At 34.0% G+C, this 12,957-nt stretch overlaps 1 protein-coding gene across 1 annotated transcript in view; it reads left to right on the forward strand.

The window, feature by feature from the left end:
- Positions 1 to 5,621: 5,621 nt before the first annotated feature.
- FBXL13 (F-box and leucine rich repeat protein 13) overlaps positions 5,622 to 12,957 on the forward strand; it is a 96,888-nt gene continuing 89,552 nt past the window's right edge. Inside the window, exons 1-4 of the mRNA XM_026067693.1 lie at positions 5,622 to 5,701; positions 8,304 to 8,397; positions 10,314 to 10,381; positions 12,109 to 12,263. Of these exons, the coding sequence (XP_025923478.1) occupies positions 5,622 to 5,701; positions 8,304 to 8,397; positions 10,314 to 10,381; positions 12,109 to 12,263 (397 nt within the window). The remainder of the gene's footprint in view (positions 5,702 to 8,303; positions 8,398 to 10,313; positions 10,382 to 12,108; positions 12,264 to 12,957) is intronic.

The following is a 12,957-nucleotide window of genomic DNA, read 5'->3' on the forward strand; positions in this document are numbered from 1 at the left end:
CGGCCCTGTGCCTGCACCAGCCGTGGTACTCCCGACCCTAATGCTGCTGGATGCTGGGTGTAGGGTTGATTTTTGCTCTTCGCCTTCTGTTAGTAGCATTCTTCAAACAATTTATGAAGACTTTAAACATGGAAAGTTAGGTGGAAGATAATTCTACATCTTGATCCATGTTTAAACTGAAACTGTGACCAGAGCAAAGGTGAACAGTGAACTGCTTTGGCACCTTTGCTAGATTTGCCTAAGTTTCTTAGTTCTAATTTAAAAATACTTTATTTTTAGACTTTAGGTGGAAACTTGAGTGTGTTCAGGAGCTGGATGCTCTGTTTTGAATGCTGCAGATACAATCTATAGTTTTCTGTGGCCTGTAGTCCTGTCAAAGGCGAAGGTGGCCATGGACCATGTTTCAGACTTTGGCGGGTTGGGTATTGATTGGTGCAGGAGTAAATAAGCTTTCACAAAATGCGAGAGAGTAAAACTAGGGGACATTGTGAAGGACTAGGGGGCAAACAAAGCTGGGTTTTGGCATTTGGTTTATTAGCTGATTCTCTCTCACATTGCTGTAATTTCTTCCCTTTTTACTTCTGTAGCATTTACCACTGTCTAGTTCAAAAAATCAGCTGTGTTTCAGCTTCATTAGCACAATGGACAATGCGCAAATAAAAGTTTAAGAGACATCCTGGTATTTTTAAGCTACCAAAAATAGACAGAACTTGCAAGCAGCTATCGCAGCCAGGATTTCCATGGAAACATTAATAAGGAAATCTTGAACCAATTAGTATAATTATAGAGCAGCAGCACCAAGCAGACTATGAGTGAGTACCTCTCACGAGAATCCTTCTCTTGATTGTTCTTTGCTTTTTTAAGCACAGAAAAACAAAAGATAAGGTGTAGCTGCATAAGGTGTATTTCTTGCTTCAGCACTTCAAAAATAGCTCGTGTGTACATTTCCAAGCAAAAGCTATAAATACCTTTGGAATAACAGTAGCATTTAATTAATAACTAAAAATGAAAGAATTAAAGTTTAGATTAAAGGGAATTTCTTGAAGGAAGAAACCAGTTACAAAATTTGCCTATTTAAGATCTTTTAAAAGACCTTTTAAAAAGGTCTTTTAATATTTTTCCTTATTTCTTAGGGATTGATGCTAACCAATATCCATATTTTTAATTTGTTGCTTTATTATATTTTTATTGGTTTATAAAGTCACAGTATGCCTGGTGAGAAGATAAATGAGATGATACTGGTCCTGATATTATGGAACATAAAAGCTAAGCCCAAACCCGTGAACATTTATGTATATTCTGTTGAAATCAAGAAGAATAGTTATGGTTCTGAAATGGCCGCTTGCTGAAGGCTTGGTTTGATTAGGCCGTGGTTTGGACATGGTGCAAACGGAGTAGTCATGTCCAGAAAATTTGGGATTCCCTACTGCATCTGTTTCTTTCATTCCCATCTGATTTCTCCCTCTCGAGTCTCATGCAGATTCACTTTTAAACAACATACATAAAAAGGCAAACTGTAATCCTGCAAACACTTTGGATATAATGATTTTCACTGCTATGACACTGTTACGTCCCCTCCATTCAATATTAAAATTAAAGGTAGGCACAGAGCTGGCTCAAGAGTTTTCTGCCATATGACCCGATTGAATTTTGCCACGATGGATGAATGGCTAAAGTGATGGGAAGAGGAATGGGAAGGTTGAGGAGCATGGCTTGGAGTAGCGAAGCCTTCAAGAGAAGCCTGGCTTTCTGCTCTGTCCATACTCAGTGGAAAGCCGTAGCTGACAGCCAGTCCTGGCCTCATTAGCTGTTTTGCGTAGCCTCTGCTTTCCCTCCTTGCCCTCACAGGAAGAGCAGCAGTAGACCAGACTTTCTAGGTGTCCAGAGCAGACAAAGTTGACAACTGTTTTGTCACACTTTTGCATTAGTTTTGTTACCACTGGTAATCTGTGGCTTTAGACTGCTGCCTGCCTCGCCAGAGCTCCTCTTGGGCATATAGGTGTTTACTGTGTTTACTAAAATGCGTCCGATTTAAAATGTAGTCTCTTATTCAAGTAAATATGAAATAGCAATAGTTAATGTTTATAATATTGCATTGGCATTTAAGCAAGGTGTTATGAAATATTTAATACGTATGAATGATATAGTGTAATTTGAATATATGCTGATCAATATGTCTTCAGCACTGAAAATATGAGGCAGTGAAAAAATATTTTTAGCAACAAATCAAAATAGCAAAATTCATATCTTTCCTTGTACATTTTTTTGTATATTGATCTCACATACTGCTTTTTGTAATAGTCATCATCATAATAATGCTTAGAAATCTTAAGTAATCGTTCAGGATATTATGTTGTGCTAGGTGCTGTACATTTCTCAAAAGATGTTCCATGCCCAAGTGGTTTATAATCTGATGAGAAGGTGAGTTGGCAAATGGGCATAAGGACACAGCAAGGTCATTATTAGTGAGCAGGGAAGGCAGCAGTCACAACACACCAACAACATAATCACTGTCAAGGGCTTTTAGCCAGGCTTCACACAAAAGACAGTTTTTGTGGAACCTATGTAGTTCATTTCTTGATATTCTTTAGGAAAAACAGTATTACAGTCTCTTGATTTTAGTATTTGGGGCTCTCGGAAAAGCACTGAGTATTACGAGGGTTTGCAAGAAAACATCAAGTTCTTAACAGAACTACAGTGAACGGCAGGAACAGATTCTGGATAGCTTTGGGATTTGGGATAATCATTAGGTTTTATTTTTAGGTTTGTATCTGTAATAAATTACTTGTGGGTAAATGCTGTGTTGATTTATCCAGGCTTATGAGCAAGAGGAAATGATGAAAATATACAACAGTTTAGACTTTTTGGTAAAAATGAGTATGTTGCATTTGCATTACTTGATTTCTGAGGTATAGAATGTAGATCTTGAAACTACTTGCTTTGGAAAATGTTATAGACAAAACACGAATGTTTGCTTGTCCTCTAAGAGAAGATTTTCTAAGGCACAGCTGACAGTAATGCCATCCATTTTCTGTTGAAAATAAATGGAAGTCAGTGTCTTAGAAAATGTCTTTTAACATAAAACTATTGTTCTGTGTACTGAAGTCTGAGGTCTTCTCAATGATCTGAAAAAAATGTCGCAGTTGAACAGCTGAGACAACTTTTGGGATATCAGGATCAAATGTTTTATTTTTATTCAGCTGATGAACCTTCTGACTGGTAATAGCTCTCTATTTCGCACATGAATAAGGAATGAGAATATGTAAGTATACGTTTTTAAAGTTGCTGAATACATACAGGAAAGGAGGCAAAAATAGTTCCTCCGTTACTGAGCTTTAAACTGAATGCTGCACAGTTTGAAGACTTTCCCTTTGTGAACTTCCTTTAAACAAAAATGAACTTTTTCAGATTGCTGAATAGAGGAATTTCATATGAAAATTGATCTAAATATTTCATTCTAGCCTGATAACTTCAGTTGTGCTGTAGCAGTTTTGTTGATTTTTTTTATAATGGTTTGGCAGTTGGTTAGCTAGGGATTGTGATGCTAAGTGAATAATAATTATTTGACATGTAAGTATGCCTTTGTTTTAGTTATTCAGTGTTATGAATAAGTAAAACTTATAGGTTGAGAGAAATTATAGACGGACTCTTTCAGATTTCTTGGTCAAATTTGTACTGATTTGGTGCAGTTGTTTTCAGTTTTGCTCTTGGCCTAAGCATCACTGAAGATGACCTGAATGAGGATTGCAAAGCCACATGTTACAACTTTTTTTTCTCGTGCAAGTTTTGAAAAGTTCTCAAATACGTTAAATTGAGGCTTTGCAGTCCAGTGTGTGGTTGGATATTTTGGATTTCCTTTTTGTGAGATTTTTCAGCACATCCAAAGGAAAAACGTTGTTTGTGTTCATATAAAAAAGAAAAAAAAAGCAAAACTTGAAATAATAAAAAATGAAATTTGTATAGCAGGCAGATACTGGCTCAATCCAGCAGAGGGAGCAGCTGAACAACCTTGAGGTTGGTTTTGGAAAATCTGTCCGTAGGAAAACGTGAAGAAGGCCATTTAACTGCTTGTGTATTTCTTAAAAGGGTATTATTTGCCTGGATTACAATGATAAAATGTTAGATTTATAACGTTTTATTAGTATAGTCAATTATCCATATATATTTTGAAAATTACATTTTTATTAAGAAGATTGAATAGCTACTAAGGTTAGAATCAGTGTGTTGCTTAGTGTTACAAATGTTCAAGGAGTGTAAACTGAAGACACTTGCCTTTCATGGTGTCTGTGCATGAAGAAATATTATTACTTTGCCTTTTCATATAGTTCTTAATTCTTAAGCATCTAAAGAAAGAGCACATATTTATGGCCAAAAAATCTCTATTACTGTGCATCCATGTTACAACTGTCAGTGATCTGTTACCTGAAACTGCACTGCAGAGTTACAGATCATTTGAGTTTGTACAGTGAGTAAACGATTGTGTTTGCATATTGAATTGCACATCAAATGTCACAATTGCCTCAGATAGTTCCTGTTTTAAAAATTTAGTTTTATATTTATATAAAGCAGTTATATTACAGTAATAACAAGCCAGAATCAATACGGATGTTGGAAAATAAAGAAGATATTTCCACCTATGTACTCAGTTTATGACCAAAAGGCAGTTGTTTGGGAGTGAGATATAAGTGGATAGTGAGTTCACATAGTCAGAGTTTGGTGATGAGCTTAGAGAGGCTAGATCAGCCTCTGCGTGGCAATGGTTAGGCATGGAGAGTTAGTATGATGAGAGGCACTGTGGAGAATGGTGGTAGTGAGAAGCGGGTGGGGACAATCAAAAAAGAATCCTCTAAGTGTCAGAACGGGAAGAAAATCTAAAACCTCAGGCGTTATTTTTGGGATAGCTTTTACAAGCTATTTTTCTGATAATAGGCACGGGGAAATATGAACAAGAGAGTGTGTCCCAGGAAAATATCTTTTGGATCAATGTATGTTAATCTCTAGTTAAAGATACAGTTATGTTTTGAAATTTTTACCAGGCACGGAAACTTCCAATTTATAGTTTTGATTAAATATTCTCTATGGTAACCAGAGCTTGTCTGGTTATGCAGAGGTAATGCAAAGTAGTCCAATAAGCCAATACTGAAAAGCAGATCTTTTTATATTCTATTTTATCAATATTGGTTACAGATCAATTTCTGGTCAGGGTTCTCATTCAACATACTCTTTAATTCGCAAGATTAATCTAGTTTTGAATTCTGTTTTTCTTTAATTAAATAAAATTATCCAATCTTCTATGTATTTTTTATTCAATGCATGGTAAAAAACTGAAATTCTTAGTAGGCAGTGTTAGAGAAATACCATGTATTTTATTCCTATCCTAAATCCAGTGGTTTTTAGTCTACCAATTGAAATATGCGGATACATTCAACATTACATTTAAAATACAAATGAAATGTAAAGATAAGTGATAAGAGGAAATGCATCTACTTTACAGTATTTTAAAAGAAGCTAGTAGTTGCATTTGTTTTAATAGTTTCATATCTAGATGCTAATTTGCTGTTAACACAAAGATATTAATTTGCTGTTTCTTTCCACAGGCTCTGCTTTCTGGTGTAATTGTTATGCGTCCAGAAGATCCACTTATGTTTTTAGAAGAAAAACTTAAAGAAATAATGGAAAAGGGACTTGATGCTGGTTTATGGTACATCTTAAATGTTTTTGTGTGTGCTATGTGGTTTATAATACTGAACTTAGACTTTTTAAAACATGCTAATGCCACGGCATCTACTATGTAGACTGCAAGTTAAATATTAGTATTCCTTATAATGGCCTATGATATTACAAATATAGTAAGACCAATATTGACAATATCTCCTAAAAACATAGAAAACATTTTTCTTTTGGAATCTGTATTTTTTTTCTACAGAATATTTAATGAATATGACTTCTACTTAATGCTTCTCTTAGTTTGATAAAACCATTAAACCCTTAATTTTGTGGTAATCAAAATTGAAGTGCTCATTACTTTTTACAACTTCATTGCAGTCAAGAGTATATTTACCTATATGAGCCAGGGGTGTAGTCCTTTATGTATTGAATCATTAATTGTATTATTTTCCATTTTTTCTCTCCTCTGTGTGTTCTTTCACTCTTAAATCACAGTGTGGGATGAAAGAGACTGAGGATTTAGTCCTGTTTACACTGGAACCTTAGAGAATGTGATTGGCTTAAATGGAAGCAAGTTTTGGTATTCAAAATATACTTACAAAGCATATGTAAACAGTATGTTACAAATGCCTTCTGAGTTTTTAAAAAGATATATCATAATAGTTTATTTTTTCTCAGTCTCTCAGTGCCCGCTGTTAGAAGAAATAGCTTGACTAGCTTCTAGTTATTCCGTGCCTGAGAAAAGAGAAAGTATATATGTGTATTCCTAGTTTATTATTCAGAAACCAAGATGCAATTTTGCTTTAGCTCTGAATATTGTCAGGCCATATGTTCTTACCTGTTTTTGAAGCATGTTCAGTACTGTTAGTGCAGCTCTTGTGAAAATTATTTCTCCTCATTTGTTAATATTCACATATAAATGAGTAATTTCATGGTTCATGTGTATTTCAAGTAAATTTGTGCTTGTAAATATGCGATCTTGGAGGTACAAATTCTAGTCCATTGAAGGTTTTGAATATCAGGAAAAGATCTTCAACTGGTGCAGAGAGAAGAGCAGCAAGCTATTGGTATTTGTCATGACATGAATCACTAAGAAGATAGAGTGCTGTGGTTTTTTACTAACTGGGCTTCATCCAAGTATGTAGTTGCATTCATAGGTGTCATGGGTGCAATAATCAAGTCTGTATTTCATCATAGTGTCAGGATTAAGGTGCAAGAAAACTTTAAATATTGAGAAGAACTTCTGCTAACATTGTAGTGTAAGGGAATAAGAGGAGAAAAAAGGTGACCAAAGGTTTGTAATAATAGAGATGTCTGGAGCCAAAAACTGCTGGGGAGTGAAAGCTTTGTATAGGAGGGAGATGGCAAGCAATGACAATTCTGTTTTACATATAAATGCTATACTATATAATTTCTTTAGAATTCTGCTTAATTGGGTCTGCTATCACAGATGCATTGTTTTTAGTAAGAGACTGTTCTGTTGAGATACTGAATTCTGTAAGATGCCTCATCATTGTCAGAAAATTGTTGTGTTCATCACTACATTAAAACTGGCTCCGAAAGACCCTGCTGCTCTATTTAGATGGGAGCTAGAAAAACTTAAAGAGAGAGACTTGGAAGAAAGAGAGGGAAGAGAATAGAATTGACAATGTCATGGTTAATGCTAGGAAAACATCCATCTTCCACCTAACTTCGTAGGGCTGGCCAGTGACTACCCATGTGTAGGTGCATTTAATGGGTTCTCAAGGACTTACCTTGCTTCCATATTCTGTGCAAATGTCACCCCTGGTTGAAGTTTTTGGTAGGAGGTGCATAATAAATCCTTCATCTTTGGCCCACTGCAGCAGAGATCTCAGGAGCTGTGTGGGCTCCTATCCACTTAGGTACGTCATGGTGATGGATAACATCATTTCAGTAGGTGATGCAGATCTGTGCCCTTATTGTATCAGGCTTTTCCTTGGGTTTCTCCATGTGTAACAGAGGAAACCAGTGGATTCACCAACAGCCAATGGTCTGAACCATAATAATTAGGTTTTATTGTTTACTTTGCATTATTTATGATGCCATTCCTACAAGTTGAAGACCTACTTGATTTTTCTGTTAATTTTGGCTCTCTGGTAAATACTTTTTATTTCCATATTTTTCATGGAAGCATAATACAGCATAGTTCTTTTTGATTTACTTGGCTCTTGAAGTGTGTCCTTTTCTTTTTTAAGGAAACAAAATAGTTTACCTACCTACACTTGCCATAACCTATCTGCAACAGCAGGAAACACTGCTCTAACTGCTGAAAATTTGAAATGACTGTTAAATCAGTATTAAGATGAGAAACAAAATAGTTTCTGTCTTGATAATTTCCTTTCAGATTATATTACATTAAATATGTTCAGCTCTGATGTACACAATGTTTCAAAATAGCTTAAGAGTAGCAATAAAATATGGTCATTTGTTTTCATATTTTGTAAACATTTAAAAATGGCAGGTGTAGTTAGTTGTAATGAAAGTGATATAGGTCAATCTTTTAATAGTAATGTTATAATAATATTATAATATGTAACTATATTAAGTACAGAGGAAAGATGCATTTTCTTTTTGTGATACTAATACAGTTAATATAATTTACTTCTTTTCTGAAGGTATATGTGTATTGATCCTTCTTTACGGACAAACTTGAAGAGGATTGCAGAAACTTACCTTAATACCCTTTTTGAACTAGATGATGAACAGCTGGTAAAAATCTTTGAGCATTTGCATTAACTCTATGCTATGAAAGAAAATTTCTGTGCAGAATAGTCAAATTCTAGTTTCAAGTTTTTTCATGTTTCTTTTTTATATTTTACATGAGAAATAGGATACCTTGAATTTCTTTCTGTTGATGTTGATTTGTAATCTTTCAAAAATTCATCAGAGATGGGCATAGCATGTAGGCATATGGTGGGGCACAAGCAGTACCTTTTCCAAATATGGTCATAGTTAAAAAAATTTCCATGTGAATGAGTGCAGTTTCAATTGCATATTTTTCCATGTATTATTTAGTTATATATAGACAGATTCCACTAAATATAATAATGAAAATCATTTAAAAAGGAAGTGAAAAAAGTTTACTAAAACTGTGCACTGACGCACAATAACTATTTTTACACTGTGTCTACAATTTTAAATTAAATATGTCTGGGAACATTCCTGGCCGTTGTGGCCAGCTGCTATGGAATAGCTTTTATTTATGTTAGTAAATTATCTTAGTCTTCAATACAGGGTGTGTGTATGCAGACTGTCTAGAGGGGATGGTTCCTGGATTGTTCTGTCAAACCATGATAGGAATTTTTCAAGAGAAGAACTAAGTGGTACAGGTAAATCCATGTCAGAGAATGTGTGAACAGTTACTATGGCCAGGTGTGTTCCACTGCCTGGAAGTGTTCCTGAGTGTGTTTGAATGTACTAGCATAGACACAACGTTACAGACTCGTTCAGCTGTGGTTTATACATTTTAAATAAACAGATAGTTTTATTCTATTATTTGTACACATAAAATATAACATAAATGGATGTATTTAAAATAATTCTGTTTATATAAATTCATATCTCTATATTTTACTGTACCCAGCAAAACCAAATCCTGTTACAACTGCCATTCTAATTTATAATTAGACAGATATTGTTAAATATTATTTTAGAGAATAAATGGTTGCATTTATATTCCGTTGTATTGGTCATACTACAATGAATTACATTTGTCATTGCATGACTGTCATCTAATACGTGTTTAGGCAGATATGAAGGATACCAAATAAAGAAAATAATTTGATGGAGATTTTCTGTCACCAGTTTTCAGAATATTTTTTCTATTTGAATATAAGTACATTCAATCTGTCTACCCTTTGGAACTCTACACTAATTAATACTCTGTAGGATTATTTGTAGGACTTAAAATTATAGTTGAACACTGGTAAATTTGTAAAAATGCTGTCAACACTGAGAATGAGAAGTTACAGTTAGACATAGTATTCTTGTACATAAATGAATAAGTAGGAAAATATTTTGATTTTACCAATCCAAAAAAGTTACCTGGAGAGAACAAAAACTGTTATTGTAAAATTTCTTTTACAGGGATATTCTTAAAATACAAGACCTTAGACAATGGTCTTACAGAATTTTAAAAGTTCAAACAGGATTATTAAAATAAATATTGGTTAAAATCATGTGATAAATCGTGTGATAAATGGTTTACATACTAATGGTATGTGAAAGAGAAGAATTTTGACAAAGAGTAATTGAAATATTTCTTTTAATATGCTTAACTGCTAGATACGGTTAATCAATAAAACAGTGCATTTAAGGGATGAAAGACTGAAACTAAGTTAGATTGAGCTTTCCCTCAAGTACACATACTAGTTCTGTTTTGTATGCTAATTTAGCTTTTCCTTTAACTTTAATGTTTAAAAACAGGGGTGTAATTTGATAGCAGAAGTACTCATAACTATAAACAGAAAATTTTATTTGAACATTCATCTCTCTAAAGTACATACTTTAATTTGCACCAGTCCAAATGGAAAATAAAGATAGGAGATTTCATATTTTTGTTTGATTTTTAAATATTCATAATACAGTGCTGCTTTGTGTACTAATGCCATGAATAATTTGCTTAGATGACTACAGAATTATGTGCCAAAGCATTGGACTTCTACAGAAGAAACTTAATGAAGTTATATTTTCAGTAAGTATATGCATTTTAAATATATCTCAGGAACATCTTAGGGAACATCCTTTAAGAAAGGAATAATTATGTCATTCCTTTGGTAGGTAAAAAGAGGTTTTCATTTTCATTGAACAACATAATAAGAGAGATTAGAAAATTAGATTATCTGTTTTTACCTTACTTTAGCAATCTTACTTTACGTTAAAACTAGTTAATTCAGAATTTCTGCCTGCTCCAGGCCTGAACAAATTCAGTTGACGTTTCTGTACTTTGATTAGATCTATTTGCAAGGAATATAATAATAAACCCAAGAATTAAAGGATAATTTGAGACCCACTAAAGTTTGGGTATGAAAGTGAAAGATCTGGGTTCTCTTCTGTTTTTTCTTCAATTTTCTTTGTGCTTGAAAGTAAGTAATTTGTGCTTTCTGTAGTCCAACATTTCTCCTCTATAATGGGAAGATTATTAGATATGTTTAAAAAAATGGTTGTCACAAATAAACTTACCCACTAATTTCTTTGTTATAAAATTGAATAAAAATTTAATGGGCCTCCTTTTAGGAGAGATCAGATTAGAGATTTAGCAATACTATTTTGTTTTGAAAAGCATACAGTACTCATTATATCTGATGTACAACTCTGTTAGAAACACTAGTGTAAATCCTTACTAAGAATCACAGAATCATAGGGTTGGAAGGGAGGTCAAGATGTTGCAGACTATACCTAGGTCATCCGTAGTGAATATTTGTCAAGCTTGATTTTAGTGATATCAGCGAAGTGCTGGAGACACAACAATCTCTGCAGGCTGTTTATTCCAGTGATTAATAGTCCTTTCTACTAGAAATGTTTTTCCTAATACCTGAATCTTCCTTGGTACAAAATGCCTTTTTTTTTCTATTTGTCTTATACGCTAGGGACATGGAAGATTTTTGCTTTTCCTTTGCAGCAGCTTTTTGAAGATTGTCTGAGCTAACAGTTATGTTTAATTATAACAGAAGTTGGATTGGAACAATAGAGTGTTCCACTCATAATTGCTTCCAAATATATTAAATGGAATCCTTTTTTACTCCCAAATGAGAGACATTTTGACACATGAAAGTAGTCTTGTAAAGTCGCATTTGTTCGGTAGTCTTTCCAGCTAATCAGATTTGGAGACATACTGTATTTTAATGCATCAGCAACATATGATTCATTTGAAATACATTTTTGTTCAGGATCTGATTACTTCTCATCATTTAGCACAGAAGAGAAATAGAATTTTTACTGGAAGTTAAAATTGTTAAAAATACTGAGTTTTTATTCTATTACTTTAATTTTTACTTGTATTGCCAAGAAAATTTAAATAGCACTTTTAGTCCCAGTTCAAGGAAACAGTTAAGCAAATGCATACATCTAGCACTGTTAAATTATTTTGCATAAATACTTAAAAGTTCTATAATTATGGTTCCATATGATAAAATATATCCAACAGCAGCAGGAATATGTGATTGTGGAAACATGCAGGTGTTTTATTGATCAATAATGTAGAATATTAAGAAAAAGTAGAAAATGAGCAAAGTGAATTATTACTGAAAAATGTTACTAATATGTATTTTGTTTAAATTATAAATAACAAACATCAATTCAGAAGTTTATACTGATAAACTTGACTGCTTTGTGTTTCATAGCAGATTGAAGAGTTTTACGGATTTTACTTCATTCAGGTTGGGAGCCATACTAAATTGTATGTTGTATTTTAAAATTCAGAGGATGGATAAAATATCATCTACTGAGAAAGAACAAAAGAAAAAAGACAGAGCAGAAGATGGCTCTAGCAGTAGTCCATTATAAATTCCGAATAATAAGAGTTATTATTCAGAAGTGGAACATCTGGGCACAGATTCACAAAGAAAAAAAGACATGTAAGTCTTCATAGCTGTTTTTCTAAGACAAAATTACATGTTATGCTGTATTAATTGAATATGAAATATGCTTTTTTCAGAAAAAAAAAAATGGCCCAACAATATGTCTTGCTTTTAAACTTTCGGTCTCTCTTTTTGCTGTGCTGTATTGCAGGATGCCATTGGTTGACCAGCAGCTTAATCCTGTGAGAGGCAGTGGTTCCCTGTAGTGCTTTGCTAGGATAGTGCTGGTACTCTCCCCTGAAGATTTAGGAACGGAGCTGATGCAAAGCAGGCTTGGGAGTTGTTAGGGAAGTGGAGTCTGTGTAAGAAGTACAGGGTGAAGTGGGTCGATATGTTCTTCTGGGAGGTGAAGAGCACAGGGATTGGGGGAAAGCAGGAGGGGTCACAAGAGTCAGAGTCTTGGCTTCTGTTAGAGGGAATGAATGCTTGATAGGAGGTGGGGAAGGAGTGAGAATCAAAATATATTAATCAAAAAAAAAAGAACAAAAAATGCTTTGTTCACTCTGCCTGACACTTTCTGTGTTCCACAGATCCCGCCAGTATGGGGTTTTTTGAATGTCTCCACGCAGAAGGAACTGTGAACATAGACTCTATTAACCTGACTTCACTCAGTCATACAGAAGCTCTTTAGAAGTACAGAATGGGGCAAAAGCACTACATGTAGCTATGGACTTGATCTCATAGGGTTATG

The sequence above is a fragment of the Apteryx rowi genome, unplaced genomic scaffold (genome assembly GCF_003343035.1).
Source record: "Apteryx rowi isolate R43461 unplaced genomic scaffold, aptRow1 scaffold_261, whole genome shotgun sequence".
Classification (NCBI taxonomy): Eukaryota; Metazoa; Chordata; class Aves; order Apterygiformes; family Apterygidae; genus Apteryx; species Apteryx rowi.